Source organism: Thamnophis elegans, chromosome 4 (genome assembly GCF_009769535.1).
Source record: "Thamnophis elegans isolate rThaEle1 chromosome 4, rThaEle1.pri, whole genome shotgun sequence".
Lineage (NCBI taxonomy): Eukaryota > Metazoa > Chordata > Lepidosauria > Squamata > Colubridae > Thamnophis > Thamnophis elegans.
Window position 1 is genome coordinate 142,269,589 of NC_045544.1, and position 15,102 is coordinate 142,284,690.

General features: G+C 57.8%; 2 protein-coding genes across 3 annotated transcripts; one reads left to right on the top strand and one right to left on the bottom strand.

The window, feature by feature from the left end:
* The first annotated feature begins 1,320 nt into the window (after positions 1–1,320).
* On the top strand, positions 1,321–6,160 carry VTN (vitronectin). Of its 2 annotated transcripts, XM_032217039.1 has the most exons (8): positions 1,321–1,431; positions 3,018–3,137; positions 3,877–4,179; positions 4,572–4,711; positions 4,801–4,957; positions 5,084–5,236; positions 5,320–5,607; positions 5,988–6,160. In XM_032217039.1, exons 1-8 carry the CDS (start codon positions 1,371–1,373, stop codon positions 6,098–6,100), a joined length of 1,335 nt encoding a protein of 444 aa, XP_032072930.1. In that variant the 5' UTR covers positions 1,321–1,370; the 3' UTR covers positions 6,101–6,160. The 2 variants fall into 2 exon arrangements, with proteins under 2 accessions (XP_032072930.1, XP_032072931.1); XM_032217040.1 differs by lacking the exon at positions 3,018–3,137 and having other exon boundaries at positions 1,326–1,431.
* TMEM199 (transmembrane protein 199) lies at positions 6,076–14,763 on the bottom strand. The gene is made up of 6 exons (XM_032217041.1): positions 14,543–14,763; positions 12,413–12,486; positions 10,091–10,180; positions 8,357–8,399; positions 7,511–7,623; positions 6,076–7,395 (listed from the first exon to the last, which is right to left on the bottom strand). The coding sequence occupies exons 1-6, from the start codon at positions 14,721–14,723 to the stop codon at positions 7,300–7,302; spliced, it is 597 nt and encodes a 198-aa protein (XP_032072932.1). The 5' UTR covers positions 14,724–14,763; the 3' UTR covers positions 6,076–7,299.
* Between the last annotated feature and the right edge of the window lie 339 nt (positions 14,764–15,102).

A 15,102-nucleotide genomic window follows, 5' to 3' on the forward strand; every position in this document is an offset into this window, starting at 1 on the left:
AAAAGTTTCATCAGCATTCATATTCCTCCCTCTCCTCTCCATCCCATCCACACCTGGGTCCTATCTCCACATGTGGCCCTTCCTGTGCTCCCCAGGGCCTCATCCGGACATACACTCCATCATCTGATCCTTCAAAATGATTCCCCTTAATTAGCAGGGGGGGGGGCAGCCGTCTTCTTTATTTCTTCACTGATGAAACGTATTTACCGCTCATCTCGTATCCAACGTCCCCTTTAAGAGAAAATTCTCTGGAGTGGTTTTGAAAAAAAGCTTGTTTAAAATGTGACCCCTTTGGGCTCAGAGCCCTCCGTCCATTTTCAAAACAGGCCAGGAGGGGCACCTGGCCTTCATTTCCATGACAGACACGGGGGCCGATTCACTCAACGCCCCCAGAGACTAGTGAGAATCTGTGGGGATGGGGGCTTGGAGGGGAGGGGGGGACGACACATCTTCAAAGCAGGAGCTTCACAAGGCAGCCGGCCCCTGTTAATGAATAATGGAGCTGCTCTGGTCCAGGAGTGATCCGGGAGCAAATTCCATGGGGCACTGTTTGCACATTGGGGGGCGGGGGGGGGGGAGAGGCCATCAGCACCAAAAGTGAATGAATGCTGCACAGCCTTTCACTGCTCCCACCAGGGAAGCCCCTCCCCCCGTTTGTGCCCCCCTCTTTGGGATGGGGGCTCACTTCAGCTCCCCTTTGTCTGTGTGCCTCTCTGAAGTGTGAGCTTCATGGCTGCCCCTATCGGCCTTTCGCTCATTCTCCATATCTGAAAAACTTCCTGAAAAATAATAAGAAGACGAGGCTAAAACACATGAAGAACCATTGCAGGAATTAGTTGAATGGAAACAAGGACTAGCCGTGACTTGACTGTGTCTTCCAAAATTGAATATCTATTCAAGATTTGAATGGATTTGACCCCCAATACAAGGAAGGGGGGTCAAAGCACCTCCCCCGCGTCCCCCGAGACAAAAGCTGCGGATGCGCTGAGCGTCTCCCTGCCAGGCGGGGTGCCCAGCGATGCTGCCGGCTGTGCCAAGAAAGGAGGCCCCCGTTTCCCAGGCTCAGGGATGGGGGTGCAACGGCAGACCACAATCTCACCCCAACTTCTAATGCCTGCAGAAAACCAGCACTGCAGGGCTCCCCCCCCCCAAAAAAAATTCCTGGCTGACTCTTGATCCTTTCAAAGCCTTCAAAGGGAGGGCAGAGATGCCAGGAGGGGGAGGGCAGGGAGCCAAAGACCTTCTGCCAATGACCAACTGTGTTTGCTCCCTCCAAGCGGGGAGGGGCCCAGCTGAACAAACAAGGGCTGTTTAGTGTCGGGGAGGCCGGGCAGGACAGGCAGAAGGCGAGGGGCCGGCTGCTGGCCACCATGGACCTCCTGTGCCTGGCGCTGCTGCTGGGCTGCCTCTGTGGGTCCTTCGCAGCTGAAGGTGAGTCCCAGGCTGCCCCCTTCCCCAGCCCCCCCACCCTCACCCCGTCTGGGCACCCGGGAGCCTCCGTGGAATTCAGGAGGATGAGAAGCAGCAGCCCCCTCTGTCCACAACCCACCTGGGGAAGAAAAACTGCCCAACATTTTGGATCATGGAACCAGGGCGGGTTGGAAGGGACCCTGGAGGTCTTCTAGTCCAACCCCATGCCCGTCACACCGTCTTGGGCAAATGAGGGTTTCTTGTAAACGTCCATCAACGGAGCCCCCTTCCCAAAACTTGGTTTTTGGTTCCAAAGGGACATTTTACTAGAGGCGGGAAAGGCCCCGAGCTCGGCTTCTATTCATTTGTTGTGAAATTTCTTTGCCTGTTATGACTCTGGGTGGCTTAGAAACTAAGTGGTTGGCTATGAGATTTTAATAGAACAGAACAACAGAGTGGGAAGGGGCCTTGGAGGTCTTCTAGACCAACCCCCTGCCTGTGGCTGGAGATTCCACACTGCTCCAGACTTTCTTTTGGTACATGATTGATACATGTGGTCAGAAAGAGAACTGAATAAACGAATTGGAAGGGGCCTTGGAGGTCTTCTAGTCCAACCCCCTGCTTCAGCAGAAGATCTTACACTTGAGGGGTCCAAACATGGGAACTTTAAGACTTGTGGACTTCAACTCCCAGAATTCCCATGGTTAGATGGACATCCTTATCCTATTCCGGACAAATGGCTGTCTAGTCTCTTCTGGAAGAGCCCCAGTGATGGAGAGCACGCACAACCTCTGGAGACAAGTCCTTCCACTGGTTCCCACTGTCAGGAAATGTGAAGGACCTGATGGATCCCTGGGGTCACCATTAGCCCCACAATGGCCATACGGCACTTCCATGCTCAGAGACAGCGTTGCTGGACCCCAAGGGTTAAGGGTGGGGCTGGAGAGGAAGGCAGATCAGAGCGGGGGGGGGGAATGTCCAGGGGGAGCCGCTCCCACTGCAGCTGGGTCAGAACATGGGCAGGGTCCTACTGGGTTAGACCGCTGTCCCTCCTTGTCCAGCTGGCTGTTCTCTGGGTGGCCAACCACCTCCAAACTGGGGGTCTCCCGGCAGAGGGGCTTCCAGGGCAGCCCCATTGCCAGCAAGGGAGCTTCAGGGGAACCCCTACATTCTGCCGGGCAGTTGTGTCCATCCCCAAGAGACAGGAGGCAGGTTCAGGGGGCTTCCAAAATTTGGAGACCCATCCCACGAAATAGGAGCGGCGCAGTAGCTCAGCGGTTAAGGCACTGGGATCGTTGGATGCAAAGCCCAGGTTCGAGACCGGGCGCCACGCAACGGGCGAGCTCCCATCCTCGCCTCAGCTCCTGCCAACCTAGCTCTTTGAAAGCAGGCAAACGCTAGTAGATAAATAGGTACCCCTTTGGTGGGAAGGTAACAGCCCTCCGTGATGTTGCCACGCGGCGGAGGAAACATCTTGGGACAGGGCTGGTTTAATGGCCTTGGAAGGGAGTTGTGGTTCGTAACGACGAGTGGGGTAAAATCCACCGGCAGCCCCTTCCCCACAAATGCCCACGGCTGCTGTGGCCGCCTCTCCCTCTGCCCCCCAGAGTCCTGCGAGGGCCGCTGTGACAAGGGCTTTGACAGCCAGAAGAAGTGCCAGTGCGATGACCTCTGCCTGTATTACCAGAGCTGCTGCATCGACTATGCCAGCGTCTGCAAAGTCAAAGGTGGGGGCAGCGGGCACCCATCGCCAACCGGGGTGGGCAAACCTGAGATTAAGGAAGTGGGGGGGGGAGCTGGGATCCATAGGGCTGGGAGTGGGCTGCTTCAAGCCCTTCCCTTGGCTGCCAACCGGGCAGTGCCAGGGCCCCTTCCTCCCCCGTGTCCTGGCTTAGGCAACTGGCCCCACTTCTCCCCCAAACGAGGCCCCTTCCCTGCCGGACGGCTCTGCAAAAGGCAGCTGGTGATGAGGAGAGGAGGGGAGGTGCCAGTTCTTTGGCTTCCATCTGGGCACAGTCCCAGCTCTGCCATGGACCCGCAGTGGCCCCCTTAGCTCACCCCACTCCTTTGCCCTAGAGCAATCCAATCCTGGCCCCTTTAAGACTTGTGGACTTCAACTCCCAGAATCCCCCAGCCATTGGCTTCCTCATTTCCTGAGGCTGCCCCTTCGCTCTGATGATCTTCTACTGTTATTTCTTGCCCCGCCCTCTGGTGCCCTAGAGCGGTGTTTCTCAACCTTGGCGACTTTAAGTCCTGTGGACTTCAACTCCCAGAATCCCCCAGCCACCATAGCTGGCTGGGGAATTCTGGGAGTTGAAGTCCACAGGACTTAAAGTCGCCAAGGTTGAGAAACACTGCCCTAGAGAATAGCTCAACACCCCCCCCCCTTCTCTGTGGCAAGTGCTGGAAGGCCACCGCCGTGCCCCCTGCCTAATCCTTGCTTCTGGCGCCCCACCCCCTTTACAGTGACCCGTGGGGACGTCTTTCTCCAGCCAGAGGACGACTACCAGGATTACTACGACTTGCCCAACGCCACGGACCCAGTGCCCACCCCCTCCCACACAGAGGCCACCGAGAACCCTGTGGAGGAGCAGGCCGCCACAGATTATAATGCCTGGACAGAAGATGAGGAGTGGTTTGTGGGCCCCACGGAGGCCACCACGGCCCTGCCAGGGGAGGAGGAGAAGGAGGAGAAGGAGACCCTGTGCAGCGGGAAGCCCTTCGACGCCTTCACCAGCCTGAAGAACGGCTCCATCTTCGCTTTCCGAGGTTGACAGCCCAGCTGGAGGGGCCACACCAAAGCCCCCTCCCCTGGCTGGCTCCCCCCGCCCAGCCTTCACTCTTCTAGCACCCTGGAAGGGGGAGCGGCGGCCTCTGTTTGGGGGGAGCACTCTGTATTGTTGCCCCCCACCCCCTGGAGGGAGAGGGGTTCCCAAAGCCCTTGCTCCTCCCATGAGCCCCAGGCCAAAGGGTGGAGCCCCCCCCCGCAAGCCCCCCCCAGCCTTATCCTTCACTGCTCCGCACTTACCTCCAGCGCCTGGGGGGGAGGGGGGCAGGAGACGCACCAGGGTGGGGCCCTGGGGTCCGGGATCTAAAAGGCGGGGGAGGGGAGAGTGGGGGGGGGTCCCGAAAGCCGCTTCACCTGCGTCCCCTCTGGGCAGGCAAGTACCTGTACGAGCTGGACGAGAAGAGCGCCCGGCCGGGCTACCCCAAGCTGATCCGGGACGTCTGGGGCATCGACGGCCCCATCGACGCCGCCTTCACCCGCGTCAACTGCCAGGGCAAGACTTACCTCTTCCAGGTAGGGGGGCAGGCGGGGCGGGGAGGGGGGAGGGGCCCCGGGGCTCCTGGGTGCAGCCGCCCCACCGCTCTCCGCCCTCCGCCCCGCAGGGCAGCCGCTACTGGCGCTTCGACGAGGGCCGCCTGGAGGCCGATTTCCCCCGCAACATCTCCGAGGGCTTCGGCGGCATCCCCGACCACCTGGACGCCGCCCTCGCCCTGCCCGCCCAGGACTACCTGGCCAGCGAGCGCGTCTACTTCTTCAAAGGTGCCCGGGGCGGGGGGGGGCGGCGGGGGGGCTCCCGGGCCGAGCGAAGGGCCGCCGCTCCCCCTGTCGCCCAGGAGGGGCCGGGAGGGGCCGGTCTGACGGCGTGCGGGGGGGCTCTCGTGGCAGGGAGCCGCTACTGGTCCTACGACTTCGCCCACCAGCCCAGCCGCGCCGAGTGCGAGCAGACGAGCCCCTCGCTGGTCTTCGGGCACTACGCGGGGCTGAAGCAGGACAGCTGGGAGGAGGTCTTCCGCCTGCTCTTCGGGGGCGGCCGCCCAGGTCAGCGGGGGAGGGAGGGAGGGAGGGGGAGGGCTGGGCTTTTCCCCTCCGGCGGCGATGCTCACCAACCCCCCCCCCCGCAGGTGAGGCCAGCCGAGCGCGCTTGACCGGGCGCGACTGGCGCGGGCTGCCCTCCCGGCTGGACGCTGCCATGCTGGGCAGGATCTACGTGGCGCAGAGCCCCTCCGGCCCGGCCCCCCGCCGCAGGGCCTCCCGCCGCCGCCACCGCAAGAAGTACCAGCGGCGGCAGCGCTGGGGCCGCTGGGACGCTTTCTGGGAGCCCCTGGGCGGCATCAGCTCCGAGTCCTCGGACAGCGACTGGCTGCTCCCCCCCTGCCAGCCCGCCCAGAGCGCCTACTTCTTCGTGGACGGTGAGACCCCCCCACCTCCCCCTTAAAAGCTCCCTTGGATTCTCCTACGGAACTCCTGGCCAAAAGAGGCCGGGAGGATGGACTACAAGGCCCTTTACTCTCCCCTGCATTGCAACAGGGGTGCTGGCGGGACTTAAGAGGGGAGGGTGCCCATGTTCCCAGAAGCGGCTGCCCCCCTGTAGGTACAATTTCAGGATCTGTGGACTTCAACTCCCAACCCCCCCCCCTCCCAGCTTCAGGGAAACCGGCTGAGGAATTCTGGGAGCTGAAGTTCTGGGCGGGAAAGCCGCCCTAATCCCCCTCCCCAGGTTCAAGCGAAGGGCATCTGCCCAGGACTGGGGCCAGAGGGGGGCTGACCACCCTTGACCTTTCTCTTCCAGACAAGTACTACCGGGTCAACCTGCACACGCAACGGGTGGACTGGGCCTATCCCAGGTACCCCCGCCCCATCGCCAAATACTGGCTGGGCTGCCCCTCCGAGGACGTGCTCTGAGCTCCGCCAAGGAGCCCCCGGGACTTGCTGACCAGCCCAATAAAGCCTCCCTCCCACCCACCCACCCGGCCTCTGTCTCCTTGGGCAAGGGGGGTCCTGGAGCCCCTTCAGGAATGGGGGGGAGGGGGGCTTGCCCCAAAGCCTTGCAGGGTGAGCTTACGAAGGAAGGAGCCTCACACCCTCCCCTCCTCTTTGGGGGAGTTGCTAAAACTTGTGCAGACCTTCCTAGGCTGTCCAGCCAGGGGTGTGTGTGTGTGTGTCCAGCTGGGGGACTTCAGGCCAGTCCTTTCCTCTCAGCTCAGCCCCCCTCAGAGTGGTTGTTGGGGGGGGGGCGGATAGGAATGAGATATTCACCAAGTAATAAAGACAAGATAAAAATCAATTAGTGTTACCTTCCCTCCCCACTTCAGGGGGCCTGATTTGCCCCTGCAGAACAGTCTAGCTGGAGGGGCTGGTTGAGAGACTGGGGAGGGGGGAGGACCAGGCAGGGGAGAAGCAGCACCAGCAGGGGAGGGCAGTGCCACGCCTGGCAGAGAGGTGGGCAGGGGGGAGAGCTGGGAGGGAACAACTGTACCAGGTGGCGCTGGAAGCAGGTATGAGAAAGAGGGGCAGCAGGGCCACCCCCACCTGTTCCCAGGCAGCCGGTGGGTCGCAGGGATCAAGCAGCCCCTCACCCACCAACACCAATGCACACAAATGGGGGGCAGCTCCTCTAAGCGTCCCCGACACAACAGTTTTGCCACTTACTTTTTATTGCACACAACAAAGATCCAGTGTCATCACAGGGCAACAGGACTTGGTAGCCGAAGCACAAAGTTATGGGGAGACACCCCCCCCCCCCAGCTGAGCAGGCAAGGCCCTTCCCCCCCCAGAAGTCCCACAAAGGGGGCCGAGCAGGGGCTCCCTCCCTCTGGCGATCGATGGGGCCAGCAGCCCCAAGGGGGGAAGCGGCTTTTCTGCCCCACCTGCCCCTCCCTAGGCGGCTGTGGGGAGGAGGCCGCTGGGCGCAGGCGTGGATGGGGGCCCACCTGGCGAAGCAACAGGGCTGGGGAAGGCAGAGGTCTGCCCCTCCTTCCTCCTGAGCGGCCCCTCGGGGATCTGTGGAAGGTGGGGGTTCCGGATGCCACCTCCCTGGGGTGAGGAGCGACGGAGGAGCCACGGGGACCGTCCGCAGGGCCTTCTGGGAGCCCAGCCCGGGCCTACAGCTGCCCCAGCTCCCCTTCCATGGCCCGCACCATCACGTACAGCTCCGCCAGGCCCACCACGGAGGCCGCGATCACGGCTGCAATCACCCGCTGGAAGGAAAAATGGGGGAGGGGGGGGATCAGTTCTGCCTCTCCAAGGGGATCCCAAGCAGCCCCCCCCCCCCCGGCCTCCCGTGGCCCCTCCAGCCACCCAGGAGTTACTCACCGCCGCCGCCTCGGTGAAGAAGTACTGGCTGCCCAGGAAGGCGCAGGCAAAGGTGGCCCCCACCGTCACGAGGAAGTTGATGAGGGTGACGGTCACGGCTTTGGCTGACCTGACTGGGGGAGAGGAGGAGAAGCGGCTGTGCCAGTGGCCGGCCAGGGACTGAAAGAGCCTCACCCTGTTTCCGGGGGGGGGGGGAGGGGGGGCAAAGTGGGAAGCACCCGCAGGGCCCCCTCCCCCGAGGATGCTGAACTACAACCCCCAGCATCCCTGACCTGCGCAAAGGATGCTGGGACCTGCAGTTCAGCCCCAGAGCTCAACCCCTGGATGGGACTGCCCACTGCACGGGTCCCCCCACCCCTTTTGGCCCCCTTGACGCCCCTGACTCCTGATCCTGAGAGGCACCTCACTGGGGCTCACAAATCCCCCCCCCCCAAAAAAATAACGTTGCTTTAAGGGCTCCAAGAGTTCTGAGGGGTATTTATGTTTTTCGTAACATTGATGGGCTTCTGTGTTATCGGGGGCCACTCTGGGCTTCCAACCTTGAAAAAGACGGAAAAAAAACCTAGACCCAAATGCTGAGCCCCCATTAAAAGATGGGCAGGGAGGGAGCAGGATGAGGTGGGACTGTTAATCTATCCCCCCCACCCCCCATTGGAGCCCCAGGCCAAGTGGCAGAGCTGGGTTCTTAAGCCGTTCTGGGAGGTGAGGGGGGGAGCAACCCCACTCCATGGGGGCTGGGGCCAAAGATGTTCCGGGGGTCAGGTAGTTCCCCAAGGGATGCCATCTGCCATCCACCTTCACCCACCCCCACCTAAACGCCCGTCGGCCTTCGGAGCAGCGACTCACCTTGCCTGCCGAGATCAGCCAGGGTGCCATGGGGGTTCGGCTCCTTGGAGGGGGAAGAGAAGACCCTGTCACTTCTCAACCCAGGGCCAGCCCTCCCCCCGCCCCCATCAGCTGGCCAAGAACCAGCGCTCAGCCTGAAGGAGGCCCCGGCCTACGCAGCGCCCAGGCTCCTCAGCTGCCTCGGCCCCTGCACAGGCCGGCCTCGGCTCCAGGGGATCTGGTGCTGCAGGCACATCGGGGGGAGGGGGTGCGTGTGTGCGTGCAGAGCAGAAGCCCCTCTCTGGAGCATCAGCACAGGGAGACCCCCAGGGACTGCACACAACGCTCTGAGGCTCAGCCACTGGCTCCAGCCCTTTTCCAGCCACTGGAGTCCCTCAAGCGGACCCAGATGACCTGGGGCCACCCGCCCTGCATCTCAGGAGGCAAAGCATTGGCTGCGGTGTTTGGTTCTCCTCCTCCTCCTCCAGGCCAGGCTCCCTTCCAGACGTGCCTTCTTCTTTTTCCTGCCGCCCTTGATGAGGGGCTGCTATGAGTTAGTGGGTCGTTGTGTGCACTGATGATGTTACCCAGCTGGGTAATGAAACGTCTGCAAGAAAGCCGCCCAGCTCCGATAGCACCAGGGACCCCACATTTCCCACAGGGAGCTGCAAATATTCTCTTCTACCGGTGCCATGAGTTGCTCAAAGACAAGAGGACCTCAGGGCCACAGAGAACACAGGGAAATAACACTGGTAGTCCCAAAGGGGCTTTTTTGCAAGAGGCAACTTTCTGGATTTTTCTTTGAAGATGTTTCTCTTCTCATCCAAGAAGCTTCTTCAGCTCTGACTGGATGGGGGGAAGGGAAGGATGGATGCTCCTTCCAGACAGCTGGACATTTGCGTCCTTTTATCAGGTTGTTAAGGTCACCCGGAGGTTTATCTCTGTCCTCAGGGTCCCCTGAGTGGGGCAAATGGGGTTGGAGCCTTCTTGGAACTGCTGGAAGGACTGAGTGGTAGACTGGAGATGGATGAGTTTGTATCCCTCCCCCTCTATTGAGAAGGGGGCTGTTCAAATTTGACATAGATGGCCTCTGGGACCCCCATTTCAAACCAGCGGTCCTCTCTGTCCGAAACATGGGCTTTGTAGTCTTCGAAAGAGGGGCCTTTGGCTTTGAAATGCAGGTGGAAGTGCTGAGTCTTGTTCTGCTACGTTGTGCCATGCGTTTGTGAAGGGGTGGTTTTGTTTCCCCAATGTACAGATCTGCACATGGCTCACTGCGCTGCGCAACGTATGCCACGTTGCTCAGGTTGTGTCTGGGTGTTTTATCCTTAGGGTGGAGAAGCTCCTGCCTTGGCGTGTTCTTGGGTTTGAAGTGTGTATGTTATGTTGTGTTGGCTGAAGATCCTCCTGAGCTTCCACTCCCCTCCGTCCAGTCAGAGCTGGAGAAGCTCCTGGGATGAGAAGAGAAAAAAGCCTTGGAGGAAAAACCAGAAAGTCCAGTTGCCTCCTGAAGAAGAAAAAAACTCAACCGGGACCTGACGAAGGACGGAGAATCCGCCTTAGATATTTATTTCCTTGAGGTTTTTCCCCCCTGCAATAGGAGCAGCTTCTTGGAAGTGAAGCTAAACATTTTCAAGGAAAAAAAGCTGTTGCCTTTTGAAAAGCTCTTTTGGGTCGGCCGCCTTGAGTTGCTTATAAAATAATAAAGGAGGGATGAAAATCTAGTAATTAAACAGCTCTGCGCGTCCCCCTCACCTGGCAGTTGATGTTTCTCGTCATCTGCTTGTATTCCTCATTCGCCAGCCGAGCTTTGATCTTCTCCAGCCGGGCCACTAATTCTGGGTTCTGAAACAGAGAGAGCAGCACAAGCTATTTCAGAAGAACGTGGCTATTCTCTCCTGGCCAGATCCCACTTAGCAGAGTAACGGAGCCGCAGGGGATCTTGGAGGTCTTCTGGTGCAACCGCCTCTTCGAGCAGGAGGCCGGAGACCAGAGGGGTCCAGCCTTGGAACTTTTAAGACTTGTGGACTTCAGCTCCCAGAATTCCCCAGGCAGCTCTGGGAACCGAACTCCACAAGTCTTAAAGTTCCCAAGTTTGAACACTTTTACCCTCTACCCTTCCAGACAAGCCCAGTCTGTTCTTAAAAACATCCAGTGATGGAGGGAAGAAGCTGTTCCACAGATGTCCTCCGTTCAGTTGGTGCCCCAGTTCAAATGGGGCAATCCAGTACGGGGACAGATTCAGAGAGGGACACCGTCCAGGTGGTGGGAAAAGTGAGAGCTCCTTGACTGGAGGAAGAGTCCAATGATCTGGATAGTTTCAGCCTACAGAAGGGAGACGGAAGGGATGCCCAACCAGCAGAGGGCTTGTGCCTGGAAAGAGGGAGTGGGCTCCTCCTCTGTTGTCCCAGAAGGCAGGACGAGAACCAGGGGCAGAAGCTGCAAGGAAAAAAACCCAGCCGAGGCATCCAGAGGAACCGCCAGACTGTGGGGGGCCGGCCAGTCAAAGGGGCTACCACAGGTCCTCCTTCACTGGAGGCTGTGGGGTCATAGGTCAGGAACTCTCTCTGTCCCTTCCAACTCTATGGTCCTACGATGAAAAGCGACCTGCCTGGGGACGGCTCAAAGGGGCTGGAGGCTGCATTTGGGGGACACTGCAGGGGGCCTGCACTTGGTGCTTTGCCTCCTGGGTCTGTCCGTCCTTCCTTCCTTCCGTCCTGGAGTAGTGATGGCTAACCTTTTTGTCATTGCGGGCCCACACCCACAATGCAATGTGTGCATGACACCATCCCATGCGCCCTGCCCCCGTGCATGTATGCACGACCCCCACCCCACCCCGTTTTGGGCCTAGCAGGCCTCCCTGAAGCCTCCTGGGACCAAAAATGGGGTGCAAGGGACACCCCCGCTCCTGCGTGTGAGTCCCCCTTTGTGTGCACGTGTATCTCTTCCCCTCCCCACCAAACGCACGCACCCTGTGCATGCATGGCAGAGACCTGAAAATCAGCTGGCCGGTGGGAGGTGGGTGCCTGCATGGTGGATCTGAGCCGGGGGGATGGCTCACGTGCCCAGAGAGAGGGCTCCGCGTGCCATAGGCTCCCCATCGTGGGCCTAGAGTGACTCTTGGAGGCTTCCAGTAGCATAAATCAGAGACATGAAGGCACTCAAAGCATTAAGGTTAAGAGGCATTGAAGGAACAAGCGATGGAAGTCAAGAGCGCAGAGGGGTGGACATCTGCCCCTCATTCAGCCAACTACCCCCAGGCCGATGCCTCTCCATCAGAGGCCCAAACCAACCGGCTGAACGAGGGTGGAGACAGATCTCAGTACAGCCGTCCAGATGTTGCAGCTGAGAAAGTTCTTCTCCCTGATGCAGGCAGCCAAACCCCCTTGGCCGATGGGCTCCGGAAAAGGCCTCTTCTGCGTGAATGAGGCAAGGGAAGCCCACGGGAGCCAGAGGACAGTTATCCCACGAGAGTTATACTTACGCTCAGCTCCTTTGAGGTTAAAATAGGGCAAAACTTAATGGGAAGTCGAAAGGCACAGAAACTGCAAAGAAGCTCACACACCCCGGGGAGGGGGGGGGTGTTGTTCCCTGTGTTGCATCCCCCCCTCCTGAGTGTTTTCCTCTCTATTTGGAAATTAAAAAATAATAAACACAGGTAGTCCTCAACTTACGCCGCCAATTGAACCCAGAATTTCTGTTGCTAAGTGAGGCATTTAAATGAACTTTGCCCCATTTTATGGCCTTTCTTGCCACAGTTGTTAGATGAATCACTGCAATTGTTAAGCTAGTGAGATGGTTGCTAAGTGAATCCGGCTTCCCTGTGGACTTTGCTGGTCAGGTCACAAAAGGGGATCATGTGACACGCACGCACACACACACCGGGCCGTCATAAATATGAGCCAATTGTTTGTATTTTGAGTCTGAATTTTGATCACATGACATGGGATGTTGCGATGGTCGTAAGGATGAAAAACGGTCATGAGTCGTAAGTTTTTTTCAGTGCTGTTGTAACTTTGAATGGTCACCAAATGAACTGTCGTAGGTCGAGGACTAGCTGTCATGCCCGATACGTACCCTGGGTGGTTCTGTCACTTCAGGGAGAAAGATTTCACTGCCTTCCAACAGTTCATGAAGATACACTGGAGAACCTGGGAGAAAATGGAGGCAAATGTTTCCATCAGAAATTCTGGCCCTGAAGTCTGCCGTGGAGCAAAATCCCATCTTCTCAGCCCGAGGCTGACGGCTGCCTCCAGGCTAAGACTCAAGCAAAGCCTGAACCTGGCACTACACAGAGTGCAATAAAAACTGTGACCAGATAAAGAACCCTGCAAGTGTAGCTATTTAAAAATATGCCTTTGAAGATATTAAGAAGGGAAATGGAGACTTTCATAACGTTTAAATGCTCAACATATTCTAATACTAAAGTTAGGGAAATGATGTTAATATGAATGTGAAAGACGTTGCAACAAAGGAACAATGTTTCACAGAGATGTTTGTACCCAGGCGACACACTGGATGAGGAAAGATGGAATGTTTATTCTTGTAACTAAAAAATAATAAAACTCTTTAAAAAATGTCTTTGACATTAGGAATCACCCCCCCAAATTTCATGCTTCCCTAGGAGAGCCATGGCTTTTCTCAACAGCAAAGCTGTTAGTTTGTTAGTTATACTTTGCTTCTTCAAAGTATCAGAGCAGCTTTTCTTAAATTAATCCCAGCACCATCATTTATTTCTTAAAATGCAGCCACGCTGAACCACTGTGCAAACAAGTGCAACAAAATACAGTGCAGGCCACCTAAAAACCAGCATTCTGGCACCCAAGGAGTTCATTTACTACCCTGGGACCATCGCAATGGTGGGCCAGGGCTCGCCTTCTGCCGGACAATTTGGGTTAAGTCCTGGAAACAAGCACATCTTGGAAAGCAAATAAGTATCAGCCTGGAATTTTCAGTGATACAACAACAGGGTGAATCATACAGGGCCTTAGAGAATCTTATAGGACAAAAAAAGAATCCTATTGATTTTAAATTGCAGGCAACATGAACTCTACGCTTCTCTCTCAGAGAGTTACGGTACATGAATGAATTTCTTACGGAGTTGTAATATAAAATCAGTATTTTTGAATTTTGGGGGTTTTGATCCTTTTGGAGTCAGATTTCTGACAACTGCCTGGACAAGTCTCTAGATTTCTTACCAACATCCCCCCCCCCAAAAAAAAGTGGTTTGGCAATTGCTACTTCCTAGAACTCTGTGTGTGTGGTGTGTGTGTGTGTGTGTGTGTGTCTGACTCAAGGCCACCCAGCTGGGTTCCTAGCCAAGGCAGCTGTGCCGGCCTCTAGTCTTGTGTCTTTGCCAATCTCCCAACTGGCTCTCACATCGTTGAGTTTAAGTATTTTTCAGGGGCTCCTCCTAAGTGATGTTTCTAGCTGTTAACCATCAGTGTGCGTTGGCAGACACACACACACACACACACCTACCTCTCTGGGACACAGGCGGGGTGGGGAGACATCTTCACAGTTGCAAAATTGATAACAGCCCTTCGAGGGAGGCCACATCCTAAAATCACTTTTACAGGCAGTCCTTGACTTACAACCGTTCATTTAGTGACCTTTTGGAAGTTGCAGAGGTACCGAAGTTACTTATGACCTATTTCCACACTTATGACCGTCGCATCACCTCATGGTCATGTGGTCAAAATTCAGACCTTTGGAACTGACTCATATTTATGACGGTTGCAACATCCTGGGGTCACGTGATCCTCTTTTGGGCCTTCTGACAAAGCAGCGTCAATGGGGAAGCCAGAGTCGCTTAGCAACCTTGCTACTAACTTAACAACCGTTCAGAATAACATGAGCTGGAAGGGACCTTGGAGGTCATCTAGTCCAACCCCCTGCTCAAGCAGGAGACCCCATACCAGTTTCAGCTGCAGTGGTTCACCCAATAACTCTGGCAAGGGAGGTGGTAGAATGGGGGCAAGGCTCACTTAACGGCCGCCTTGCTTAGTAAGAGAGATCTGGGGCTCAATTGCGGCCGTAAGTCGAGGACTCTCTGCCTTTTGCGGCCACGGGGAGGGAGTCGTGCAATCCGAACGCGCCTCCCCGCCTTTGCCCTGGGGAGAAGCAGGGAGGCTGTCTCCGGAGCCCACCCAGCCCGGCTGGAGGCGGCGGGAGCTGAAGATCCTCGGGGCGGAGGGAGAGACTCACCGGCCGCCGGGGCGCCCTCTTCCCGCAGGGCCCGTTGGAGCTTCCGGAGGAGCGCGAAAGGCAGGCCGCCCTCGACCGGGGCCGCCGCCAGCTCCGCCCTCAGCGCTTCGGGAAGGCCGATCGCCGCGGGGCTCGATAAAAAGCGGCGCAGCGGCTGCCCGGCCTTGAGAGACGACGCCATTTTGAAACGGTCACATGACCGATGGATTTCCGGCCGGAGAGGCGGCGTTGCCGGGGAGACGGAGCAGTGGGAGAGGGGGACGCCTCATCACCCGGAAGCAGCTTCCGGGTCCCATCTGGCCGCCTCATCTCCCCTTTCCTCCCAGCGCCCTCTGGAGGCGCCCGCAGGCAGCGCCCAGGGACGCTTGAGACATCCATTTCCATCCTTGCTCGGCTGCTCCTATTTGAGGTCTCCTCCTTGACGCGCCGTCATGAGGCGCAGGGGGAGCCGGGCCGGGTCCTCTGGTAAAAAGGAGGCGGCCCGGAAGACGAGAGCGGCCCGCTAAGCAGGGCCCAGAAGCTCTGTTGCGCTGCGGACCCGGAAGCTGCCTCTCCGTCCC

Bases quoted from the DNA above. Each gene is read 5' to 3' on its own strand.
- TMEM199 (XM_032217041.1), bottom strand. From the start codon at position 14,723: ATGGCGTCGTCTCTCAAGGCCGGGCAGCCGCTGCGCCGCTTTTTATCG. The intron at 12,487-14,542 runs GTGAGTCTCTCC...ATTTTCTCCCAG, and splicing joins AGAGGGCGCCCCGGCGGCCG to GTTCTCCAGTGTATCTTCAT. The intron at 7,624-8,356 runs GTGAGTCGCTGC...CCTCTCCCCCAG, and splicing joins GGCTGATCTCGGCAGGCAAG to TCAGGTCAGCCAAAGCCGTG.
- VTN (XM_032217039.1), top strand. From the start codon at position 1,371: ATGGACCTCCTGTGCCTGGCGCTGCTGCTGGGCTGCCTCTGTGGGTCC. The intron at 4,180-4,571 runs GTTGACAGCCCA...CCCTCTGGGCAG, and splicing joins CTCCATCTTCGCTTTCCGAG to GCAAGTACCTGTACGAGCTG. The intron at 4,958-5,083 runs GTGCCCGGGGCG...CTCTCGTGGCAG, and splicing joins GCGCGTCTACTTCTTCAAAG to GGAGCCGCTACTGGTCCTAC.